The 27,271-nt window shown below is 33.3% G+C and overlaps 2 protein-coding genes and 1 long non-coding RNA gene across 7 annotated transcripts in view; 1 reads left to right on the forward strand and 2 right to left on the reverse strand.

Moving 5' to 3' along the window:
* The window catches only part of LOC109047876, a 120,786-nt gene extending 120,382 nt beyond the window's left edge, over window positions 1-404 (reverse strand). The window contains exon 1 of one of the 3 annotated variants that reach the window (XR_006158061.1): window positions 163-404. This is a non-coding gene — a long non-coding RNA (uncharacterized LOC109047876). The remainder of the gene's footprint in view (window positions 1-162) is intronic. The other 2 variants (XR_006158058.1, XR_006158060.1) reach the window with 2 other exon arrangements.
* Window positions 405-3,707: 3,303 nt separating this feature from the next.
* LOC122141789 (mitochondrial import inner membrane translocase subunit TIM14-like) lies at window positions 3,708-7,691 on the forward strand. 2 transcript variants are annotated; one of them, XM_042749939.1, is made up of 6 exons: window positions 3,708-3,865; window positions 4,365-4,416; window positions 4,493-4,563; window positions 4,652-4,731; window positions 7,038-7,108; window positions 7,206-7,691. In XM_042749939.1, the coding sequence occupies exons 1-6, from the start codon at window positions 3,863-3,865 to the stop codon at window positions 7,274-7,276; spliced, it is 348 nt and encodes a 115-aa protein (XP_042605873.1). In that variant the 5' UTR covers window positions 3,708-3,862; the 3' UTR covers window positions 7,277-7,691. The 2 variants fall into 2 exon arrangements, with proteins under 2 accessions (XP_042605873.1, XP_042605874.1); XM_042749940.1 differs by having other exon boundaries at window positions 3,726-3,865; window positions 4,365-4,412.
* Window positions 7,617-21,498, reverse strand: fxr1 (fragile X mental retardation, autosomal homolog 1). Of its 2 annotated transcripts, XM_042749937.1 has the most exons (17): window positions 21,353-21,498; window positions 19,435-19,487; window positions 19,247-19,340; window positions 18,935-19,006; window positions 18,708-18,856; window positions 17,370-17,463; window positions 17,166-17,282; window positions 16,921-17,091; window positions 16,756-16,834; window positions 15,344-15,453; window positions 15,140-15,226; window positions 14,852-15,056; window positions 14,083-14,298; window positions 12,693-12,893; window positions 11,269-11,346; window positions 9,542-9,627; window positions 7,617-8,611 (listed from the first exon to the last, which is right to left on the reverse strand). In XM_042749937.1, the coding sequence occupies exons 1-17, from the start codon at window positions 21,401-21,403 to the stop codon at window positions 8,465-8,467; spliced, it is 2,010 nt and encodes a 669-aa protein (XP_042605871.1). In that variant the 5' UTR covers window positions 21,404-21,498; the 3' UTR covers window positions 7,617-8,464. The 2 variants fall into 2 exon arrangements, with proteins under 2 accessions (XP_042605871.1, XP_042605872.1); XM_042749938.1 differs by lacking the exon at window positions 11,269-11,346 and having other exon boundaries at window positions 21,353-21,497.
* Window positions 21,499-27,271: the final 5,773 nt, after the last annotated feature.

Below are 27,271 nucleotides of genomic sequence, written 5' to 3' on the forward strand. Positions count from 1 at the left end.
TCACATTGTCAAGCCCAATTATCAAAGTGTGCATCATAAACAAGCCCAGAACTTTTCATTTGCACTCCATTCAGGCGGCTCCCGGCAGGAATAGCCTTTGATATTAAAGCAAATAATTATCCAAACAAACAACACACATTCAAAAAAAAGATCCCTAAATACCTTGAGATGCCCAAAGGAAGCCTGCGGCCGGAGAGATGGGGCGATACATTTCTTCCTCACATTCTCAGCAGCTTCCTCTCTCTGCGGCAGAAAGCAAATGCTTTGAGACTCGGTGGCATATTTAATTAGAAGCAAGCTGTTTGCACTATCAGTGTGAGGATCTACCTCGCCAATCTCTCCTGAGTCAATCTTCCCCATCTCTGATTTTCTTTTATATTTATGCTGGAATGTTTAATTGTAGACAAAAGGTTACTCGGGCTGCATTCACTGCACACAGGCAGAATAATCTGCTTTAAAAGGCTTGACATTTCAGGCTTTTGAAAAAGGCTGAAAAAAATTATATCCCTGCTTTTGTTAATCAATGAAGTAGAACTCTCCTGAACAAAAGAATTAAATTGCTTGGTTGGTTTAATAAAACCAATAGAAATGGCTGCTTCCTCTGGGCTTTTTGTGTGGAGATGCAGAGCATGCACCCGACACTGTAATTCCATATGATTTGGGGGCAAAACTCTCATTTTTCGCACACCGTTGGATCATTTTGAAGCTCCAGTCGGCGTGCCAGGAGCTTGCAGGGGACGCGTTTGTCATTAGACTTGACTTCCGCTGACTGCGGCCCCGTCCACTACAATTTACAATTTCTATACTGTCCTTTGCTGGAGAAAAGGCTCTGTAATTATGCAAATGACGAGGGCAATAATTAGGACCTTCAACCGTTCATTGTGTTGCTGGAGTGAAATCCATCCCGATGGGAAGAACCCTCTGCGTTTTGTCTTGTGTTTTCTGAGAGTCTGAAGTCAAACTTGCCAGAGTTATTCATTTCCAGGAACAATTTGAAATTCTTGAATTATATTATATGTGGAAGCACGTCCCAGCCACAGAAGAAGAAAAAAAGTGGTTTGATAAATCATAATGATTATGATGTTAGAGGTCGAAATTACAAGTCATGACTGTGAGATAAAAAGTGAACAGTATGACATAGTGAGCCATAAGTATGGCAAAAAGTCAAAATGATGACAACAGAAAATAATATGGCATAAATCAGTCAAGATTGTGAGATACAAAGTCAAAATTATGACATACTACGCCATAATTATGGCAAAAAGCTGAAATTATTACAACTAAACAACTGTGACAAATCAACGTTGCAATTATGAGATTAAATGATCAAAATTATGGCAAAAATGTCATAATAGTGGCAAAAAGCTAAAATTATGACAACAAAAACAATTATTACAAAAATCAAGGTTTAGAATTTTGAGATTAAAAAGTAAAAATTATGAGATACCAAGTCATAGATATGGCATAAAAGGCCAAAATTATGAGTCATGATTGAAATACAAAGTCAAAATGAAAACATATTAAGCCAAAATTATGTTAGTAAAAAAAAAATTAAAAAAATGAAATTTTGTCAACAAAAACAACTATGACAAAAATCAAAGTCAGAATTTTGAGATTAAAAAGTAAAATTTTTAGATACCAAGTCATAGCGATGGCTTAAAAGGCCAAAATGATGAGTCAAGATTGAAATACAAAGTCAAAATGAAGACATATTAAGCCAAAATCATAGTGAAAAATGAAATGATGACAACAAAAACAATAACATTGAACGTATTGGAGACGTATGAGATAAAAAGTAAAAATTATGAGATACTAAGTCATAGATATGGCATAAAAGGCCAAAATTATGAGTCATGATTGAAATACATAGTCAAAATGAAGACATATTAAGCCAAAATTATGTTAGTAAAAAAAAAAAAAATAATTAAATTATGACAACAAAAAACAAATATGACAAAAATCAAAGTCAGAATTTTGAGATTAAAAAGTAAAAATTATGAGATACTTAGTAATAGATATGGCATAAAAGGCCAAAATTATGAGTCAAGATTGAAATACAAAGTCAAAATGAAGACATATTAAGCCAAAATCATAGTGGAAAATGAAATGATGGCAACAAAAACAATAACATTGAACGTATTGGAGACGTATGAGATAAAAAGTAAAAATTATGAGATACTAAGTCATAGATATGGCATAAAAGGCTAAACTTATGAGTCATGATTGAAATACATAGTCAAATGAAGACATATTAAGCCAAAATTATGGTAGTAAAAAAAAAAAAAAATAATTAAATTATGACAACAAAAAACAAATATGACTGCAATTATGAGATTAAATGATCAAAATTATAGTAAAAATTATGAGATACTTAGTAATAGATATGGCATAAAAAGGCCAAAAATTATGAGTCAAGATTGAAATACAAAGTCAAAATGAAGACATATTAAGCCAAAATCATAGTGAAAAATGAAATGATGACAACAAAAACAATAAACATTGAACGTATTGGATACGTATGAGATAAAAAGTAAAAATTATGAAATACTAAGTCATAGATATAGCATAAAAAGGCTAAACTTATGAGTCATGATTGAAATCCATAGTCAAAATGAAGACATATTAAGCCAAAATTATGTTAGTAAAAAAAAAAAAAATAATTAAATTATGACAACAAAAAACAAATATGACTTATGTGATTGTATGATTTTTGAGATTAAAAAGTAAAAATTATGAGATACTTAGTAATAGATATGGCATAAAAGGCCAAAATTATGAGTCAAGATTGAAATACAAAGTCAAAATGAAGACATATTAAGCCAAAATCATAGTGAAAAATGAAATTATGACAACAAAAACAATAACATTGAACGTATTGGATACGTATGAGATAAAAAGTAAAAATTATGAAATACTAAGTCATAGATATGGCATAAAAGGCTAAACTTATGAGTCATGATTGAAATACAAAGTCAAAATGAAGACATATTAAGCCAAAATTACGGTAAAGAAAAAAAAAAATGTAATTAAATTATGACAACAAAAACAATTATGACATAATTCAAAATCGGAAGTATTAGATTAAAAAGTAAAAATTATGAGATACTAAGTCATAGATATAGCATAAAAGGCCAAAATTATGAGTCATGATTGAAATACAAAGTCAAAATGAATATATATATATATATATATATATATATATATATATATATATATATATATATATATATATATATATATATAACTAAAATTACTATACTACAATTAAAAATAAATAAATCAGTGCAAGTTACAGTAAGTACAACAAACTTTACCATGGTGTATACATACTTTACAATTATGTTTTCCTTTTTATTATAGAAAAAGTGGTTTTATTTGTTTGTTTATTTATTTATTTGTCAGGAAGTTTGGCTATTTGCATCAGTGTTGAAAATGAGATTTTATATATATAAATTCATGTATAAAGTCTAGGCTTACATTATATTAGGTGTATATGTTTTATATATGTGTATATGTTATGTACAAATAGGTTTCTGTTTTCAAACCCAGCTTTTCATTAACAAACACCATCAGATAGTCATAACATTTTTACTGTTACTATGGTTACCTTACACTTCTGCACAGCATCATACCAAAAACTTGCTCCTTCTGTCTATACTTCTGTGTAACTGACGATTTACGACGTCAGCTCGGGCGTTGCGACGTGCTGGCTCGTTTTGCGGCAGGTCGCTCTCTGAAGTTCAGATTCAGATTCAGAAGCCAGCATAACAACAACAACAACACATGAGTTTGACATTTAGCAGTCAGTAATGATTAAAGTTATGATTGTAGACGATCGCAACACACGATCTTAGCAGAAAAAATGGTAAGTAATCCCTCCTTCCCCTTAACACAGTCTGGCGTGATTTTATTGCGTTTATTAAGTCATTTCGAAGCAAATTAGATGTAGCATAAGCACATTGCTAACTGATAGTGACTTTCAGTACTGTTACTGACTCACTGTCTGAACAAATCATTCGTGTTTGTATAATAAATAAATTTTGACATACGTTCAAAACCTGTTTATATATATATATATATATATATATATATATATATATATATATATATATATATGTTTATTATTATTATTATTATTATCATCTTCACAATAAAAAAATATGAAGCTTTAAGTGAAACTTTTCCAATCTGTATATGAGTTAATATTGTCTGCCACTGTAAATTGTGAGAACTGTGAGATATGATTATGATACATGTAATCAATGCCGTGGATGAGAAATAGTCGGTATATAAGGCACGTGTGCAAATTGCCTCTTGATTAATGCAAATTGCACAATCAAGGATTATTGTTTTGTGTGTTTTAGGCTAGTACCATGGTGGCCGTGGGCCTTACCCTGGCAGCAGCAGGGTTTGCAGGTACCATTCCAGCTAAATATGAGAAATATGCACAGGAACATGATTAATTAAGCCTGATTGTTTCCATTTTTTGCAGGTCGCTATGCAATGCAAGCTATGAAACATATGGAGCCACAAGTGAAACTAGCTCTGGAGGCATCCAAATCGGCAAGTTATATTTATCTTATCAAATAATCCATCTCAGTAAACTCATACAATTGCATTTTAACAAATGCGGATTACATATGCGTGACAGGCTTTTGGTAGCGGATACTACAGAGGTGGTTTTGAACCAAAGATGACCAGGAGAGAAGCTTCCCTCATTCTTGGTATCAGGTAGTCTGATTTCACCAACTATGTATTTGTCAATGAGAAAAATATCTTGTTATACGCTAAACTGCTCATTTTAAGTTTACATAAAAGCCTATATTTGTGCAATTTAATCCACGTGTTTAAACACATATTTAATACATTATAATCACTGTGTTATCAGAGGACACGTGTTTTAATATATAATAAAAACAAATCATTTATAACATTATTTAGATCCCTATTCCTGCTTTCCACCCTGTTAATATGTACTTTGTTTCGGAGAAATTTCCACCCTGTTAGTCTGAATTTAAAGGGATATCAGTTAACCCTCACACACCACAGAACTACAGCTGTTTATTTTACACCATCTTCATTGCTTCCAGTTAGATTCCACCCTGTTGCACAACACTGTTTTTTTTTTCAACCGTTATTCTACATTTCCATCCTATTACACAACACTCTTAACACCATGTCTACACCAGACGCAACAGCTGAAGTCTGTCTACACGGGACATGATAAAGCCACCTTTAAAAATCATTTGAACTTTGTGTCAGTACGTCATAAATAGTACGCAGCATTAGTTTACCGTTGGGGATTTGTTGTGATGCCCCGCATCTAGTGTAGACAGCATCACTGATTAGAATGGATTCTATTGTATTTTGTCGTGCCGTGCAGCTCGCATCCAGTGTAGACACGGTGTAAAACGTATTACTGTGAGCTTTATGGTTTTTTTCAACCCTGTTATATCTAAAATCTGCTTAATCTTATTTTACATCACTTATATTTGCACCATCTTAGGTTCCATTCTGTTACATAGCACTATAAAATATATTACATTGCGGTTGTTTTTAATTGTAATCGGGGAATATTATAAGTTTCATCCTGTTATACAATAGCGTATATTACGATGTAGTTGATTTTAATAACAGTCATTAATTTGTAATCAAGAAATATGTCCAACTGTCGAAGTTGAAATTTAAGTGTTTCTTCAAACCTGTTATTCCATATTCATAATTTATACATTAATTACTTTATATCATTTACATTTCCACCATGTTAGGTTCCGTCCTGTTAAACAACAGTGTCAATAACAGTCATTAATCAGTATTTAAGGAATATGTATAACTGTCAAAGAAGAAATGTAAATGTTTCTTCAAACCTGTTATTCCATATTCATAATTTATATCTACAATCTGTTTAATTTGACTTTATATCATTTACATTTCCACCATGTTAGGTTCCGTCCTGTTACACAACAGTGTCAGTAACTTAGTCAGGCATTAATTAGTAATGTTTCTTCAACCCTGTTATTCCACTTTTCATGATTTATTTCTAAAATGTGCTTAATCTTAATTTACGTCATGTACATTTCCAACATATTTGGTTCCACCGTTACACAACAGTGTAGAATATCTTACGGAGTAGCTGTTTTTAATAACGGTCATTGATTTATCAGATATGCACAACTGACGAGGTGTAAATTTGAGTATTCATCCCTGTGACACCACGTTTATGTATTTCCAAAACATTTTCACTGTTAAGTTTGACTTTAAGTTCCATCCTGTTACACAACAATGTAGAATATTATATTGTAGTTTTTAATAATGTAATTTGTAATGTACATCTGACAAACTAGACATTTGAGTGTTTTTCAAAATTTATTTTAAAAATCTTCTTAATCTTACTTCATATCTTTACATTTCCACCACTACACAACAGTTTAGAAAATTAAAGTGTAGTTGTTATTAGTAATGCTCATTAATTTGAAATCAGAGAATAAGTACAGCTGACAAAGTTGCAATTTGAGTGTTTTTTCTTTTTTTTTCTTCAACCCTGTTATGCCACTTCTTTTCTAAAATCTGCTTTGGGGCCATTCACACAAAATGCTATTTTTTCCCTGTTTATTATAAGAACACCTTGCAGTTGTTGTCTGCCCTGAACTATAAAAACATTGACAGCCAATCAGAATCCACCTGATTTAAAGACCTTGAGCATTTAAAGCGGCAGATGACAAATGCAGCACATTCTTACAATAATGTTATCGTGCATTGGTGTGGATACTAATAGTTATCGTTATGGTAATCTTTATAGTTTTTGTTCTTGGTGTGAACAGGCCTTTATTGTTATAGCTGTGGAGTGGACTTAACTATTCTCTTAGAACTAGAAAGATTATTGGAACTTTATAGTTATCGTCCTTGGTGTGAACGGGCCTTTATTTGGCTTTCTGAGTCAGAAGCACGTTAATTTACATGTTAATAAATCCAAATGACAGTATAATAGAAGGGACTGTACAAAGTTTGACCCATGTGAATTTCATTCTTTCCTTTAGTCCTACCGCTAACAAAAACAAGATCAGAGAGGCACACAGAAAACTGATGATTTTAAACCATCCTGACCGAGGTGAGGCTCAGTGTTTCATAAAAAGCAAAAGCTACAAAACTCAGCAGGATTTGAATTCCTCTGAGCTGTCAGTGTTGTTTTTGTGTTTCTTCGGCAGGCGGATCCCCATATCTGGCAGCAAAAATCAACGAGGCTAAAGATTTACTTGACGGACAGTTGAAGAAATAGATTGAGCCCTGTCTGATGCACTTGAATTCTTATGTGATCATTAAACACCATCTTGTCATCTAGATCTGATCTCCTTTTGTATGCAAATGAATCAGTTTACACCACCGCTAAATGTGCCCCATGTTAGATTCAGTACCTTTTATAACAGTGTGAACAGCAAAAATCACATTTAATCTGAATTCAGTTCAGTTTTTTCCCCTTTTCTGTCAAATTTGCCTGTGAAAATTCCCCAAATAATGTTAAAAGTGACCGCACCCACACAGGAATGCTGAAATATTCAGGAGACTTGTTATGACAGAAAAGACCAAAACAACAGATGCACCAACTTTGAAAGGCTGGCTGGAAGATCAAATGTTTATTTATGAACTACCTGCATACAAAACATATTGCACATCAAACAACCAGAATGATCTTTTAAAAAAACCCATAAGGACTAACAAACGTAGTTTACAGAACAGAACATCTGGAAATTGATCTTTCAGTAGTCCAAATTTGTAATTGCGTGCTAAGAATTTCAGGCAGTTTAGTGTTAAAAACCACTGCATCGTTAATTTTAAATACTGTACATTTTAAAATAAATAAACCAAAAAAAAAAAAAAAAAAGAAAAACTCCTTTAGCAAAAAAGTCTCGGTTGCCACCATTACAACAACCCAACAGACAAAGGATGAAACCCAATCAATCATTCAGGAAGTGTTGTACATACAGCATTTAAAATGGACAATTAGCAGACCAGTTTCCAGACTAACATTATTCTAAAGTTCAAGAAATGACTATTCAGTGCAAAACGTCCTCTTTTTCCCATAACCCCTCGTGAAGAAGTGGTTGCATATTAAAACGTAACAAAAAGCAGCTAAGGATGTCTGGGAGTCTTTCCGTATTCAGACAAGTTGTTGCTGTTGGTTTTTTTTTTTTTTCTGTTTGTTTGCTCTATAGCCAGCCAACATAATGTTGAAACTACGCTCTGAAGGCACAATATCTGTTCAGGAACACAGGTGTGACATAAGTTTGTTTTTGTTTTTTTGTGTCTCAATATTTTTTTTTTCCATTGTAATTATCGGTTCCACATTGAAGGAACTGAAAAGTGCAATCGAGAATGTGGAAGTCTGTACGTCTATCTTTGGCAAGCTTGTACAAGCACTATTGTAAAATCGTAAAGGTTATGAGTTTGGAGAAAGAAGCCGAACTGATTAGGAGACTCCATTGACGACGGCTGGCTTGGCTTTGGGCGTCTTCTCGGTGGTAGCTTGTGGCGTTTTGCTCTGATCGTCCACTTTGGTGGGGCCGTTGCTCACGGCTTCAGCCGGGCTGTGCTCCGATATGAAGTCCACTTGACCCTGCGGACGACAGAAAACAGGTGCGATCAAAAGCCAAGCTCTTCACTAAGCTTTCATCTAAATATAGCAACTTGACCAATGAGTTTCCACGACTAATCTAGTTCTTTGTGGTGATTTTTTTTTTTTAAATTAATTGCTTACAGGTTTTCAATGACAGGGAAACCAGTCAATATAACTTTAGAGATGCACCAATATTAAAAAAATATAACATTTTAGGCAACATTATAGTAGATAATTGATAAATAAGTGATATTATGAAACTAAACCTCTTAGTTAAAGCTATAATAAAACAAATGGTTTGTAGCCTATATGCTACACGTTCATTCAGCCATTATAACCAGTGTTACTTTGGTTTAATTGAGATACTATTATTTTTTTATAGTTTTTTTATTATTTTAGTTTTGTCATTTTAGTTTTTAGTTTTTTGTCTAGTTTTTATTATTAATTTAGTTTTAGTACATTATGTTTCCAAAATGAGAAATGTCTTTGCAATTCTCTCACTTTTAACCAAAATTACATTTTATCATTTTTAGTTGGTGTAGTTAACTATAATAACCCTGATCACAACATGGTAATGCACTGCACAAAAAAATTATAAATATTCCTTTTGAAATCTGCTATAGAAAAAATTATGAATTGTAAAATAGGAGTTAAATAGCATGTCTTTGTCATAATCTCCTGCGAATTAAATATCCATTATCGTCCGTAAAATATTTAAATAAATAACTTTAAACATTATATATATATAGTTTAATTGTATGTTTTTGTCATTATATTATTTGAATTAATTATTTATTTATCTATATATATATATATATATAAAATTTCTTTTGTGTTTATAGTTATGATTAGATATCATAAATATTTTGCACCCGTTCTTTAATTTAAAACTAATAACAGAGATGCATAAAAGAAGAAATATGGAGTTACCATGTCCTTTTTGTTCTTCCTCAGATCTCTTGGGTTTCTCTGTCTGCTCTCAGATTCAGCTCGTGATATGTAGTCAGCCACAGTAACTGCAAGAGATGTCAATGATTTCATTAGGAAAAAAAAAAAAAGAAGATTGCGTTTTTTATTCTAAAATGAGGGTGAAATATCTTTGCGTGAGGAACAGACCACATGTTAAATACTAAAAAATGTTCCTCTACCGGAGCGCTCAAATCTTGCCTTTCTTAACTGGCTGCTTTAAAAAAAAAAATATTTGAAAAACTGCAGCTGGACAATCTCCTTTCTCTGTTCAGGGTTTGGAACGACATGTCAGTGAGTAAATAACTTAATAATCTTGTAGGTAAATGACACCTACATGCATTTACATATTCCATGCAAATTAACACCTACTTAATTAAAAACAATGTTATTTGCAATTGTGTAAAAAAGTTTAAATATACATACATTCCAGATGAACATCACTTTTAGACTTTTATTTCACAAAAATAACAGTAAATGTAACCAAAACCTGAAAATAACAAATATCTAGAGCCTGCCCGATTTATCGTTTTGACAATTTTATCGGCCGATATTAGCCTATCGCAGATAAACCTGCATCAGTATATATGCCAGCGATATGAACAGATACAAAATTATTTTTATTTATTTTACCCTCAGAATGTGATTGGGCTAGTTTTGTGTAGCAATTGGGCGGGTTTTGTTGCGAAGTTCAATAAAACTTTAACCCCATCCCTTAAAGGGATAGTTCATCCAAAACTGAAAACTCTGTCATTAATTACTCACCCTCATGTCGTTCCGGACCCGTCAGACCTTTGTTCATCTTCAGAACACAAATTAAGATATTTTTGATGCACTCCGAGAGCTCTCTGACCCTCCTATAGACAGCAAGGATCCTAACACGATTAGCATCCAGAAATGTAGTAAAAAGATTGTTAAAATAATCCATGTGACATCAGTGGATCTTCGAGAATACAGCGGCACCATATGCAGATACGCGGTTTACGTTGTTTATACTTTGAACTCAAAGTATAAAACGTATCACATACGTACGGTTGTTTACGTATGTGATACTCTCCAAAATGGTGCTATGTTGTTGAATAAAGTCGTTATTTTTGTTTTCTATGCATACAAAAAGTATTCTCAGAGCTTTATAACATTACGGTTGATCCACTGATGTCACATGGATTATTGTATTACTGATAAAGTAAATAATGTCCCCTTCTTTTACTCTCACAATGAGCTTATCATACTTAGTATGATTACGGCAATGCAGAAAACGCTAACGGAATTGCGGAATCCAGTCATAAAAACGGAACTTACTGTATAATGTGGAATTATGCAGAATTTGTCATGTCATGTTATATATATATACCTTATGTATATAATGTATTCTATATACAGTACCATTCAAATCAAAAATTTGGACATACAAATGGGAAGTATGTCTAAACTTTAGACTGGTACTGTACTATAATATACACAAAGAATATCGGCCGATATACCGATATCAGCATTGGCCCTGAAAAACCCATATCGGTCAGGCTCTAGAAATAACTTTCTTTATTTGCCTCAGGCTGTTGTGATCTGGCATGTTTGCCTGATCATGTGGGTTTAGTTTGAAGTCCTGATGTTATTCCAGGTTATCAGTGCCATGCAGTTTGGACTAACACTCGCTTGAACACAAACCCAGTGTTAATTCATACCGGTACCTGGCTGCCTCTCCTCAGGAGGCCGGAAACGGCGTCGGCGGCTGCGATTGCGCCGCTGTGGTTTAGCTTCAGCATCATCTACAAGAGACCGGTGGAAAGCCTGACCTTAGATACTGACAGCTGTTTTGGAAAAAGCCATTCGAGCTGGTCGCAGTTTGTGGAATTTCTCTCAATGTTATTATTCCCAACTAAACAAAGTAGTCAATAAAAATGAAAAAAATCGATGAAAATTTTAATCTGCAACTATATATTAGGGCTGGGCGATTTTTCCGATGTTATCGATTAATTCAAATTGAATGTTTTGCAATACGTTTCATTTTTTAGAAATCGAGGAAGCGTGATTTTGAATAGAAATATTACCAAACATTAGAATTAGACACTTTGATAATATTCCAGTAAAGAGAAAGGAACGATCCGACTGCATGTTGGCGCACGTGATTAACCGCTCACATGTGACGCGCTCATATCGCTAGGCGCCAGTCACACAGAATGTGCTTTTGTGTTGATAAAGATGCGACACGGGATGTAGAATAGAAAAAACATGCAAAAAGATGGGAGTTGAACTTCTTTTAACTTGAGTGCCGCATTTTTAGAATGCCATTTAATGCATGAGATGCTGCAGTCAAACAGTCAAACACGTCCATGTTTACACAGAAAAAACAATGGAAAAGCAGCGCAATGGACTAAAAAAACTTGTAACTACTACTGTGTGTCTGATGTTTCATGTTTGCATCATGGTGACAGGCTGAAAGCCACTGTTTATTGTTTTTACTAAACATTTATAGTTAATAATAGTCTACTGGTGTTTACCCCTTCAGTCATTTTGAATTTGAATTAATTTTTTCTAAAGCATTTTCCTCATATTATTTCTAAACATATAAGACAAGATGCAGTTGTAGTTCATGGATCTTTCCTGCAAAGATACTTAAGTGATTTGTTTAACATTTACATCATGTTGACAACTTCACGTCTGCTGCACTTGGAACAGAATTTTCTTTAACTAGAGGGTTGATAAAGAAAAGTTACTTGAATCATGTTTTAGTTACATTTTCAAGTTGACTTGTTAAAAATCGTTTAAAAAATTGAGAATCGGTCAAACGTTCTGGAAAAAAAAATAAATAAATAAATTTTTGGCCATATCGCCCAGCCCTATATTTTGTGCTATCATTGTAAAAAATATTTTTTTTTTTTTTTTTTTTTTGATGAATAGAAAGTCACTTGTGTCATGATGAGGAGAGAATGTGTTCCTGCTGAATATTCTACCTCTTTGCTGTTGACACTATTTAAGTAGATTGTTCAGTTTGTACTTTTTTTGTAATATTATTTATAATCTGATGATTATAAATAAACCTCAAACAGCTACAATTAGTGTACTGTATTAGTTTCTAGACTTTATTTTAGACAGTAAGTATCCTGCAGCTCACCGAGGCCATTCTCGCTGAGGGAGGCGTTGTCGGACTCGCTCATGCCGTCCATGACTGTGGTGTCTTCATCAGTGCGGCGACGACGGGAGCGTCTGCGACGATTGGTGTACATCTGGGAGTCACTGGCATCCGTGTCCGCCGTCTGATCCGTCTCAGTGTTGTCCAACAGACTGTATGGGTTTATATCTGGATCTTTCAGGACTGACATGAAAGACAAGAACTACAGTAAGTATTTACTGGGCAATGCAACACACAAGAACAACAAAAAAAAAAATTATAATAATACAGAGCAACTAGATTTTAAAACATTTTTGAAAGTGCTTGCCTGTGTAAAACTTTTATATTTTTTAATAATTTTGTAAATACGATTTTAAAATACAGATGCTATCAAATACTAAATATATTTCATTTTAATTAAATTATTTTATTTTACAAAAATGCATACATTTAAAATACTGCTTTGAAATAATAAAACATATTATATACTCATCCACTATACAGAGACATATTCAATCATTACAGAGCCCCATACATCACGTGGAAGAAGAAAAAACAAGGTTAATGTGGTTTTAAATTTGTTCTCTTAATTTACTAACATCTAGTAATGTTTTATATTATCATGTTTCTTCAATTTAGTTAAATTGTTACCACATATCTTGTTCACTCTTTTTAGGTAAAGCATGGCCATGTTGTACTATTTTTAGAGCCACAATTTAACTAAAACGAGGGATGAAATTTTTAAATCATGGCCATAAGTCTTTTTTTTCTGCTCCATAAAACATAGATCTCAGGGGCGTATGATTTCTGCGATGCCAAAAATGCAGATGTAAAGTCTTCAATACAACCCTGTAAAATGTTTTTTTTTTTTACCTTACAGAAAATATATTACTATAGTACAGTAAATACTACAGTGAAATAGTACAGTCTCAATAGTTTTTTTAAATTTTATTTAATATTTAAGGAATATTTTTTTTTTTCATTCTTTTTTTAATTTAAACACTAAACCTTTGTTGCGCCAAAAAAACAACCAGAGATTTACAAATTAATTTGATTACCACTGATTTCGATAATACGTTTGTATTGAATTATGAAGCAGAATTTTAAAAAAGAAATAAAACAATTACATTTCTCAAAATCTCATATTGCATTTAAATCAGTAAATTATTAAATAGTTTAAAGAAATTCTTCGATTAGACATGGTCTCTGATTGTTAGAATAAAATAAAAACATTAAAATAGACTCCAGGAAACAAATAAACAGAGAACGCAGAACTTCGGAGGAAAATGACATGGAATTTGGGACAAAATTTAAACAGATTTCATAAAGCCCTTAAATCTGTGCCGGTGAATAAAACGTGTTCCTGATAAAGGGCTGAAGGGAGCCAGGATACCTGAGCTAATTGAGTTGGATGCCCCTCTTCCTGAGCCGCGGCCTCTGCCCCCGGGTCCTCCGCGTCCCCGGCCCCGTCCCTCTCCTGGTCTCCTCCTGCTGTCCCTCTGCTGTCTGGGGTTGCGCTCGGGCTCCTCTCCTGCCATGGACCAGTCGCTCAGCTCTTCCTTGCGCTCAGAGTCGGTCTCCGAGGCGTACGAGTGCTCGGAGTTAGTGCCTGTGCGGGAAAAATAATTGATATACATTAGTGGTCAACCGATACATCGGCCGATATTTCAACCTACATTTTTTCATTATCTGCAAAATGCTTTTTCCTGATTGGCTGATGTGTCATAAACGGATGTGTCATAATCTGGAAGAATGTTTAGGGCAATTTTCAAAAGGAATTGCAAATTGTATTTTCAATTGCATTTTCCATATGTGGACGCATTAATTGTGACATAACGCTTACGCAGTTGCAAATCTTGCATTACTGTTTGCATTTTGCTTTCGTGAATGCACAGTGACTGCCAAATTTCAACTGTTAAAGCAAAGTCCATTAGCAGCTGTATTTACCATGTGAGTTATGATCCAAGATTTGCAATTTAATTTGGATTGTCACAAATTATGCATCCACATACAGAAAACCCAAAGTATAATTTGCAATTCCTTTTGAAAATTGCCCTGAATATTCCCTGATTTTTTTTTATATTATTTTTTTTAAATGGCACTCAGAGCTCTTATTCTCAGCGATTCGCCCAAAGTGACAGATTTGAAACCAGAAGCCCTACCGTAGCCGGACGTGTAGCCGGGCCCCTGGCGGCCGCGGCCCCTGTTGGTGTAGGAGCGGTTGATATGGGTGGTGGATGTGCTCTCTTCAGTGGCGTAGCTCTTGTCCTTCTCGGCGGGTCGGTTTGGGACGGGCCTGTAGCCCACCCCGATCTGACGCAGCTGCTCGTCAATCTGCAGCCGCTCCAGTCGCAGCTGCTCCACCTCCTGCATCACACAAACAAGCGCTTGAGTTTCTCAAACACATCAGCGGCCTTCCGGCACCACGGCTGCTGGGTTCTGATACTCACGTTTAGATAAGCAATATGATACTCCAGTAGGACCTGTACATTGCTGATACTCTCCTTTGTACCAACAAATGTAAATGGCACCATTCCCTATTAAAAACCAAGAATAAAAAGCATTATTGAATGTGTTTATATATGTGTGTGTGTATATATATATATATATATATTATTATAACTTTTTTTTTGTGCTACTTTCAGGTGTCTTACTTCCTGCCGGGGGAGTTTGTTGTCATTGTCGCCTTCGATGCGCACTCTCACCGCACCGGATTTATCCACTATCTCCTGGATAACCTTGCCATTTTTTCCGATAACCTTCCCTACAAAGAGAAAATGTGACAAATGATCTGTTAACATCATTTTGCCAGGTAAAGTCAACAGGAGATTAAAAATTTAATCCAAAAATTATTTTAATGCATATGTGTAAATATTTACAGTGTCTTACAAAATGACCAGTTTCCCACCTCAATATTGTAAGTTTTGCAAATGAACTGATGTTGCAAATATAATTCATTAAGACAATTTAAATTAGAAACTTATTTTAGACATTTTAACTTTAAAATGGACTTAAATTTGAATTTTGCTTTGGGAACTAACTGAATTAAGTTTGTTGAAATAGTACAATTAATAAAATAAAAATAAATGAATGCCTAAAAATTATTTATAAAAAAAACAACAATAATAATAAATAGTTGTCAAGCTTTAATTTTTTATCCTGTTGCACTAAAGTGTTGTAAATGTTTAATATAAAAAAAAAAGGTAATAATAATAATGATAATATTTTGATAATTATAATTATAATATTGCCACTGTTATATAGAAAAACTAATAATTAAAAAAAGAAAAAATTTAATTTTGCCATGGCAACTTACTGAAATAAGTTTGTTGAAATATTAAAATAAGTAAACCTGAAATCAAAATAAATTAATGCAATAAAAAAATAAAAACAACAGAAATAATAATTATAATAGTAATAATAATAATATATAGTTTTGCGAAGCATTATTTCTCCTGTTGCGAAAAATTTCCTGTAGCACTAAAATTATGTTAATGTAAAAAAAAAAAAAAAAAAATACAGAGAATTAAGTTAATAAATGAATGAAAAACTTTATTGATAAAAAAAAATATTAATAATACTAATAAAGTAGAAATGTTGCCTTGGCAACTAACTTTAATAAGTTTGTTGAAATATTAAAATAACTAAACCTGAAATCAAAATAAATTAATGCAAAAAAAAAAAAAATCAAAACAACAGAAATAATAATAATATATATAAATTTGCAAACTATAATTTATTTTAATAATAATATATATAAATTTGCAAACTATAATTTATTTCTATTTATATATATATATAAAATATATATAAATTTGAAATATATTTTTTTTTTATATTTATTTATATATATAAATTTGCAAACTATAATTTATTTCTAAACATGAAATAAAATGATTAATTAATGCCCCCCCCAAAAAAAAAACAAATTTGCTAAAAAATCAAATAAAACTAAAATTAAAATGAAAACTGAAATATAAATTAAAGCTAATTCAAAGTAAATAATGCTGAAATAAGCTCAATCTTTTACATTTGACCAACTGTTTCTAAATGAAAAAATACATACCAACAAGATTGCGAGGAATCTGCACCGAATCTTCCAGAAACTCCAGATAATTCCTTGCTTTCTGTACGGCCTCAGCACTCTGCAATATAACATTGAAGAATAAACTGTATCCATTACAGAGAAGCAGTATAATGTAACAGCAGTGTGCACAGGAAGCTGACGCACCTCTCCGTACACCCGGAAGGTTCCCGTCTCCTCGTCCAGCTCGATGGCCGTCACTCCCGGCACCTTTCTGGCTTGCTGAATGTTACTGCCGTGGGTTCCGATGGCGAGACCCATGAGGTCCTCTCGCACAGTGAACTCGTCCTGAAACGCCGAGGCCAACTGCTTCGTACTCTACAAACAGAGATTTACACATTGCAATCCCGGGTTTATACTCTCTGAGCTGCACACGTGAAGAGCGGACTCACCTCCAGATGTTTGGTGGCCTCCTCGTTCCGGGACATGAGCAGGAGTTTGGTGCGGATGCTGCGTAAATGCATGTCACTCAGCAGGGAGACGCGCTTGACGGTGGATTCGTTCATGGACTGGTGGTGGTGGGGAACATCGTGTTGATCAAGATTTTGTCATGTGTAAAGCTACTACCAGAAGTGCAGAGGTTAACAGGGACTCACCAGTACAGTCAGTTCACTTTGCTCCGGGCTGTAAACAATCCGAATGGCTCCGACCGCCTTTTTGAAATCCTTGTGTGCTTGTTCGTTCTCACATCTAACATGGGCAAAGAAGAAATGAGCTCATGGGTTTAACCTAAACTGATGCAAACAATGACAGAATTTGCAACAAGATCAAATAGGGAAAAATAATTATATATATCAGTGCATATATATATATATATATATATATATATATATATATATATATATATATATATATATATATATATATCAATTTTTTTTTTGCAATAGATAATTAAGCACATTTTCACACCCAAATTGCCAGTTGATGTTAAGACGTTTTGCTTTTTGCTCATTCTCTGTGGTGATACTCATTGCTTCAACATTACTGTCTTTTTTTGGTGATTTTAAGTGTGGATCAGGAAATGACTTCACTCCTGAGGTCATCAGGAAATGACCTCACCCACAAGACTATGGCTCTAACAGCCGTTTTAATGGACGCAAGTAGAAAATCTTACAAAAATTGTACAAAATATTATAATAAGAAAAATGCATCAAAGATAAAGAAAAACTTTCTTTTCTTTTTTTTTTTACAATCATACATTTATGATCAAATAATTTTTATATGTGAGAAATTGAGAGTAAATTATACATGTGTGCGTTTAAATATAAAAATATGGAAAAGTTAATAAAATACAAGAAAAAGACATACATATATTTTTACTTTGTTTAGAAAGACTTGAAAATAAAAAAACAAACTTAAGTAAAAATAAGTTTCACCTAAACAGAAACTTCATTATGAGACACTATAAAAATAAAAGCTAATTCAAAAATTCACAAGAGTATTTACAAATTCAAATTATTTTTTTAGATTTATATTAAGTTTTTATATTTTATTTTTATAGAAAATATTTTATATTTGTACTTATTTTTAATGTATCGTATTACCTTTTTTTTTTTTTTTAAAGAAAACTAGAAAACAATGGCACATAAATAAAAACAAATCAAACCCAAATAGCAGCTAATCCAAAACGACAATAGAATTTAAATAACAATAATAAAACAATAAGTTATGAGATGAAAAAACTAAAAACACCAAATACAAGTGCCAGCTTCTATTCTGTTTAGAGTTACTTATTTTTATTGCCATTTTAGCATCTAATGCTATCTTCATGACAAGAACTGAGTTTGTTTCGATATTATATAAATACAATATATATGTTATATCATATAAAATATATTGTATATAAACAGTAAACATTAACATCCCAGGATGCACCTCATTAAGCATGATTTGGTTGTGACCGTGTGACAGTGATGTGTGTGTCCTGTACTCACGCTGCTCTGAGATCATCAGGCACAGGAACGCTGCACTTAAAGAAGGTGTTCTTCGTCACAGCTTTATTGCGGTTGACCGGGCGGAGACGCTCGAACGTTACGATCTCGTTGTAGGTTGCGTCACACGCGGCGTACTCGATAACATAGAACTGCAGGAAACAAAAGTGAAAGTGAACTCCGAGCTCTTCTGGAGAAACAGAAAGTCTAGGCGCTTCAGTCGAACTCACGTCTCCTTTCATCATGCGCACTTTAGCCAGCCACCAGCCACAGGGCTCCTGCTCGTTCGCGCGGGAGAAGATCTGAACACACAGCAACACGCTACGTTAAGAGCTTCTAGCAGTAGTAGCATATTTGTATTTAATGACACGTCAGCATCTTAAGCTATTTGCATGGCTAAAACAATTACAAAAAATACAAGTATAACAAATACAATAAAAACCAGCAAAACGTTTTTGTTTATATTAACATAACTCTTTACATAACAACGCTTCTAGCTGGGAAAGGCTGTGCAATACTCCTAGTATAAACGTATACTTCACCTCCACTTCTTCTCCTTCGGTGATCTCCTTTTTGCCGTCAGCAGGAGGTGGCAAGCGCACATCGCTGAAGGGAACTTGTCTTTCAGGTTGCCAGCTGAGAAAATAATTTTCATATAATGACGCTCATCGAACAAGGCTCGCTTCAAAAGCATTAATGTCATGACTGGAAACTATTAGCTTCTACTCACTTATTTTCGAACGAAACGGAGAGCGAGTCATCGTGAACGTCTTTGACAAAGCCCTGGAATAGTGAGATGCAGTATTAGTTACTGAAATGAACGTAAACAAGTACGTCAACTGATAAAATGATGCGTTTTGTTAAAAAGTGAATCCACCAATGCTATCGTTATTACACAAGTTACGAATTTGCTGTGTTACTATCGTTAACTAAAACTATTACGATTATCGTGAATTTAAATAATGCCGAAATCGAATAAAGTATCAATATTAGTCATAAAAATAATAAATAAACATTAATAAAAGATGAGAGTGAGAATCCACAAATGCAACATTTTCTAAATTTACTATTAATTATAGATGTTAGTGATAAACAGTGTTAGAGATGAGAGTGAGAATCCACAAATGCAACATTTTCTAAATTTAATCATTAGACAAAACTAAAAAAAAAAATTGAATTAAGTTTAATTCAAAATTACGTGAAAATTTACTGAACTTTATATATATATATATATATATATATATATATATATATATATATATATATATATATATATATATATATTTAATATAAAATATATTCTATATTATATATACTTTAGTTTAGGCTTAAGCCTTGTTTGTGAAACCGGGGGATAATATATAATAAAACACATTTAAAAAATGTTATATAAAATACTAACACTGTAGTCTTCTCCGTCACTAAATTTTTGTTTTTACGGGCGAGTTTTTTCAACGAATCCTTCAGTAATATTTGTTTAAATAAATAAATAAATATGTGTCACAGAGTTCGTTTAGCCTACATGAAGTGTGGTTATACACAGTTTTGGATTTTTGAGTAATATTTTTATATAGTCAATAAGGAGGCAGTGTGCACAATCAAATATTAAATCAAGTAGTTATTATACAAAAATAAACTGATATTTCAATACTAGGCGGTCAGCACTGCCTCTCAATGGCAGCTGACTCCAAAATGGAAGTTGGTATCTCCTCAACCTCGTCTCAAAATAGACCGGCGTTAAAATATCTGCTGCGCTGAATGACAGCTGCAGATGGAAAGTGAACAGCTGACGCGCTTTGACATGAATCATAACTTCAGTTAGACTTTCCAACTGGCTCTTGTGTTTATTAATAAGTAGCCTACTCTGTGTAGAAAGCTATATATTCATGCATGACGTATAAAGTAAGTACTACACACTACCAAACTGCTTGGAAATTTCTTGAGAGGATCAAAATCTGGTCTGGGAATACAATCTGATCATTTCTGACCACACCTTAAATTATGAATATGAGCTTCCTGGCGTCGTTTTAGCTCAACAGAGGCCACTTTTTCAACTTAACAGCTTGTTTTAATTATAAATGGCTCTGAATAGTAAATATGTTATTATGAGCTTCACTAGAACGATTGTAAAACCAACGAATATGACCGATTGCATGTTTCTAATGAACAACAATGCCCAATTACTGATTTGTATTTTAGTATTGAAGTGTTATTAGCTTTTATCTAAACATTCATTGTGGTTCTGCTCACATAAATCGTTGAAAAACGACATAACCGAACGCCTGACTGAATAATAACCAATACAACTTAACGTTAGCGGATAGATAAACAAACTGAAACCAAAAGTCGGCTATTCTGACCTTGAAACTCGTTTTCTCGTGATGCAAACCACTTTTGTATTTCTAGTCGAGGTTAAATAAACGTTGGCACTGAATTAAGTCGTCTTTTCGTATTTAAATATTATCCTCACACAGTTGCTAACCGGCTAACGGCTAACAGCCACAGAGTCGAGCACTATTTAAACGCGTCAAAAGTACATGATGTGGCTCGGTTTTCTACGTTTTGTTGAAGGTTTTATTATCCTTGCTTTCTTAAGAGACGCGTACGTGTGTATAGTGAAAGAGAATGGAGTAAAATCGTGTATTTACCTTATAATAAGCTCCATTGGAGCCACGGACCTCCACCGTCAGTTCCTCCATGTTGAGCGCGAAGAGGATGCTGGGTAAAGTTCTAGAACTGTACAGGGCTCAGCAGTGAACCCTGAGGAATTCCTTCATACTTCACACAGTACTTCAGCCTGAGATGATCTATAGTAAAGAAGTATATGGGATTTTTGATTTTATTTTTATTATTTAAAAGGTATTTACAAAAGTGGTTTTGTGTCCATAGAAAGCACATTAAATGTAAGTAAAATGTCTACTTTTAGGGTTTCAAATAAGTTTTGGAAGAATAAAATGTCAAAATTTGGTTGAAATAATGTTACATTGTCATTCTGTGTAACACAATATTTATGCAAAAATTCAAACAACATGCTTATTCTGACGTGTACATATTAAATATCTAAAAGAATAATGGAGAATACTAAATTTTATTGTGTTTTAAATTAGTTAAAAAATCTTACTGACAAATGGGCAAAACGTAGGATAGAGGCAATTGTTAAAAATGTAAAATTACAACTCATTAGTATTTGGGGTGAAAGTAATTAGTCTTTTAATATGTCATAAATTGATTTTTGTTGTAATTATGCCTGACAAGATTGTTACACTGAATGACATTTTACTGGGTGTCTTGTGTAAATCAGGGGGAAATGTATGATATTTATTTTTTGCTCAGAAAAACAAAAACAAAATTGCAATTAAATAAAACAGAAAACTTTTTGCATTTTTTGGGGGGGGAAACTACAACAGTTTAAAGCAGTATTACACTTTTTTTTATGCTTAAACACTTTTTCGTCTTTGACCCATAAACAAATGTATTTGAACAGTACTTCCTTAGGGGTAATCCGAATAAAATACACTTAAACTTTAGCCTGTGAAATATATATATATCAACATATTATACCTTCAACATATTAAGTTAGTGATTTTCATTGAACATAAGAAAACAGTTCATTATTTGTAATATTTATCAGATACGGTGTGTTAATAGGCTACAGTTGAAATCTAGCATTTTAAAACTTGTTAATCAGTGACTAGAAAGTATATGCTAACATTCAAATTAATTTAAATTAACACTCATATTTCATTAAATACATGGTGCAAAGTTTATAAGTGGCACATGCATTAAGAGAAAAAAAGAAGAAGTATTAACAGTATAACAGTGAAACAATTGCTAAGGTTTTCTTGTGTTTTAGTGCATTGTTTAGCGTTTCTAATGGTGTGCTGAGTGGTTGCTAAACAGTTGCTAAAATGTTCTCAGTATTCTAGATGTCCTAACATAGACTCCAGCACCCATCAGTCATCCATGTTGCCATGGCTACTGCATAATCAGCTGCACTATTATTCATGTCATTCACTTGTACCTTTGATACTTGGTACATTTAATATCAGTTAATACTATAAGCGAATCATTTTTTGCAAGGGCTACTTTGATTGACAAATGTGAATTTTACACTTACATACTAATAAATTAATCCTCTATTATTCCACATATTTCATATACAGTAAATATTCACATAAAGACTTGTGTGTGTACGTGTGTGTGTGTGTGTGTGTGTGTGTGTGTGTGTGTGTGTGTGTGTGTGTGTGTGTTTGTGTTTTTTTTTTATATATTTTTGTGTGTGTACATATAATAAATTTTTTTTTTTTTTTTTTTTTTTTTTTTTTTTAAACCAAAATATCTTAATTCTGACTGGCATTTTCATGATGAAATTATATAATAATGAGTATAACAGTAGAATAATTCAACCAAATATTGTGTTTTCTAGATATGGCACATTTATATTATATTATTATAATATTTGTTTCATTATTTATATTATATTATTATAGAATTTCTTTAATTTATGTATTTTAAATTGTGGCTGGGACAATACCATGCTATGAAAAAATAAAAAAATGAAATATAATAACTGTCTTAGGCACATTTACTAAAAGAATGAGATCACAAATCAAGTGCAAGAAGTTGGGAAAATGTAAAAATCTGATACTGACATCTAGTGGAGAAATACCAATAGTTTTATTTAGATATTCTCATACAGTGATTTCAGCCACTAATATTTGATTTAAAAAGAGAACATTTAATAATAACTAAATAAATAAACACTTTCAAGCCTTTTTAATATAATGATATATTAGTTGTATAACAATATATGTAGTGTGCCAAGTGTGTAGTGTACTATATATTTATTAGAAATTCTATTTGAATAATTATTATAAATATATAAAAAGAAATACACATTCTAGCATGTTAACATACGATACATTATTAATAAAAACGACTCAGATGTAGTCTGTTCAAACACTTGAATAAGCAAAGTGACAAGATACCTTTTATTTACAGAACACTCCTCCACTATAGATATTTGATATGCATTAAGCATCTACATGCATTAACGTGTCTGGGGGTCCAAAGCTCAGGCAAATTTCTTCAGCAAATGTAATTCAAATGTTTTTTTCTGGGAATAAATATTTGGGGCAGGGTTTCCCGCAATCACTCTCACCCCACATGTGTAAAATCTGCTGGCAAAATAACCTACAGCGCCTGACGGGCTCCACCATATAAGCGTTTATGGTCTGACTGATAGTATAGCCGTGTTCAGACTTAAACCAGTTTACGAATTCCATTATGCTAAGCCCGAGCACTCTCACCACTGATGAATGATTATAAAAATACATAATCTCCCGTGGTACCATCATTGCACTACGACTGGGAAATTTAATTCATTCTATCCAATTTTTCCCTTATTTAAAAAAGAAATTACTGGCCCCCAGTAATCAGATATACAGGCGGGCTGTTTCTGGAGTTAAGCCCAACTTCTATTAGGATTTCGTCTTCTCTCATTTTTAGGAAACACGCGTACACACCGAGATACCCCAGGGCTCATTTGGACAAGCCCCTTCCTTAGTTTCAATGCGTTTATATAATGACATCCATCGTTAATATTTCAGTCAGAATGCTGACTTCCTCGGATGCTAACAAAAATCATACATTTGCTATGTATTAGTCTCAAAAGAAGTACACTTGACAGAACAGAAATGCTAACATTTAGCATTTTGATAACTACTTTAGGTAACATGAACTGAGAATGAACAAGCATTTATAATCTTAGATCATGTTAATTTCACCATCTACTACATTTCATTATTCTATTGTTTTTTGAAGTGGTAGGCCTATGTGTTAATATTACTAATGCACTGTGAACTAATATGAACATTAAAACATGTATTAACTAATGTCAACAAAGGTTAATAAATGCTGTAAAAAGATATATAGCTCATTATTAGTTTAGGTTAATTAACACATTAACAAATGAGACCTATTGTTAAGTGTTATCACACAAATTAGTGTGAGAGAGAGAGAGAGAGAGAGAGAGAGAGAGAGAGAGAGAGAGAGAGAGAGATTTGCAGACACTAAATTGTATGATTATTATTTTTAAATACGCACACACACACACACACACACACACACACATATATATATATATATATATATATATGTGTGTGTGTATATACAAGAGTTATTTTTTGACTCACATAAGTAGGACTTGATATGAATTTCACAATTATTTAGATTGTCTTTGAAATATGGTTATAAAGTGTACAGCTGAATGTACTGACAAGCATTTATGGTAAAATATTTTAATATAATTATTATCAAAGTTTATATCATGCATTTAAATATATTTTGGAATGATGAACTTTAAATGTAATATAACACTACATTTAAAATGATAAATATAAGCATATATTTATAAGCATAAATATTTTACATATGCTTTATATGTTAGTCTAGTCAACACATGAAAATAAGTGCACTTTAAAGCATTGCAACAGATTTTTTTTTAAATCTAATCAATTAACTGTTCTTTAAAGTAACTTAAGTGGTCACTTAAGTGGCCTTTTATTTTAATATTATCTGCAAGTATAGGTGAAAAATGTTCAGATTTTTATCAGGCTCCTGTGTTTAGTTTAAGTAATTGTGCTCTAATGGCAATGTGTAGGTCATTTTCTATGCAATTAAAGTGAAATAACTGAACATAAATATAGGAGCCTGATAAAAATGCTCATTTTAGAAGAACATTTCAGACGGCACTTCACAAAACTCTTCATATACACACTTTTACGATTTGAAGTACACTACAAGTGCACATTTAATACTATTAAGTGCACTACAAGGGTTCATCTGCTCAAATACGCCACAGTATTTCTGTCAGGAACAGTAGTTGTTTAATGCAAATAAAGACTGTCGTATCATTATTAAATAAACTCAATTTCTCAAATTTCCGTCCCGTAACACTCCGGTATGGTGCCGTGCAGTTTGTAAACATCAGTGTTTTGAGCCAGACCGCACGTAACTCTTCTCAAATCTTCCTGAATGAGAAATGATAATTATTTTCTCATAATCAGACTGAAAACTGAAGAGGCTGACACGGGAGCGAGCGTATCTATGCGCATGTCCAATTTCTCTTCAATCTGCGATGCATTTTTAGCTATAATTGAAAATTAGCTGTACATCTTTTTTTTTTTTTTTTTGGAGAAGGGTAATTTATCACGGCCCATTGTTCCTCCGTGACACTTTAGCCCTGCCGCTAACAAGGCTCCGGGAGCCGAGGGGTTGAGCCGCGGCGAGCGATTCTGCTGTACGGATGCATTTTCACTGCTTTGTTGCTAATTGTGGCCTCCTTTCTATTGAATGGCGAGTCGAGTAAAAGAGCTTGTTGGCTCGATGCAGTGGAGCTCTCCGGCCCTCTCCAGCTATTATCAAAGATACTCTTGATCTTTTCAAAAGCAGGAAATAGATTTTTTCCCTCCTGTACAGGAAAAAAAAGTAATTTGCAATGCATCCATTAGTTCTTCATTAAAGCAAGATTAAATTGCACTGCAAATCACATCTGCCTTTGGATGATTAAAGGGTGGCATTTTATAGGCCAAAACTAATTACTACTCCAAATGAATAAGAGTAAAAAAAAAAACAGGCATGTTTTTACATTAGATAGTGTGGCTTGTAATTAGATTGAAGCTAATTCCACTATTTCATCTCTTTTAATGAGATGAGACTGTCCTCATCTTTCCCCCGTTTTTGTCAAGCCGCGCTCCAAATGTATAATTTCGATAATACTGAGTTTATAATAATGAAATTTCCAAGCAACCTGCTACAAGTGACTGTTCCGTCCCGTGTTGAATTATCACACGCGGGAAATGAGGGGGAAAGGTTTAGAGGTCGTGAAATGATGTTCGCAGCTGGACTGCGTGACCGAATGCTGCCGCGTGACTAAAGAGCACGATTTCTGAGTCCCGTCTTTATGGAGACTCTTTATCATCAGTCTGCAAGTTTGTGTTTAATTATGAAAAGTGTGTGTCATGGTGTTCCGGGTGGTTGCTAGGGCACTGATGTAAGTTGATAAGTTGTTGTGGGTGGTTGCTAGGGCATTAGTAGACAGTTGTTATGGTGTTCAGGGTGGTTGTTAGGCCTTTGCTATGCTCAAGCATTGCTAAGTGGTTACTAAGGTGTTCTGTACAGTTACTAGGGTGTTTTTTTTTTTTTTAAGTTGTTAAGGTTTTCAGGGTGGTTGCTAGGGCTTTGCTGTGTTCAAGCATTGCTGAGTGTTGCTAAGTTGTGGTGTTTAGGGTGGGTGCCAGGCCTTTGCTGTGCTCAAACATTGCTGAGTGGTTACTAAGGTGTTCTGTATGGTTGCTAGGGTGTTTCTAAGTTGTTAAAGTGTTCAGGGGGGTTGCTAGGCCTTTGCTGTGCTCAAACATTGCTGAGTGGTTACTAAGGTGTTCTGTATGGTTGCTAGGGTGTTTCTAAGTTGTTAAGGTGTTCAGGGGGTTGCTAGGCCTTTGCTGTGTTCAAGCATTGCTGAGTGGTTACTCAGGTGTTCTGTATGGTTGCTAGGGTTTTGCTAA

This window comes from Cyprinus carpio, chromosome B22, assembly GCF_018340385.1.
Source record: "Cyprinus carpio isolate SPL01 chromosome B22, ASM1834038v1, whole genome shotgun sequence".
NCBI lineage: Eukaryota > Metazoa > Chordata > Actinopteri > Cypriniformes > Cyprinidae > Cyprinus > Cyprinus carpio.

Coding starts and splice junctions, on each gene's coding strand:
- LOC122141789 (XM_042749939.1), top strand. Junction 4,417..4,492: donor GGCAGCAGCAGGGTTTGCAG/GTACCATTCCAG, acceptor CATTTTTTGCAG/GTCGCTATGCAATGCAAGCT. Junction 4,564..4,651: donor CTCTGGAGGCATCCAAATCG/GCAAGTTATATT, acceptor TATGCGTGACAG/GCTTTTGGTAGCGGATACTA.
- fxr1 (XM_042749937.1), bottom strand. CDS start 21,403: ATGGAGGAACTGACGGTGGAGGTCCGTGGCTCCAATGGAGCTTATTAT. Junction 18,857..18,934: donor TGCGCATGATGAAAGGAGAC/GTGAGTTCGACT, acceptor TGTTTCCTGCAG/TTCTATGTTATCGAGTACGC. Junction 15,454..16,755: donor GATTCCTCGCAATCTTGTTG/GTATGTATTTTT, acceptor TTCTCTTTGTAG/GGAAGGTTATCGGAAAAAAT.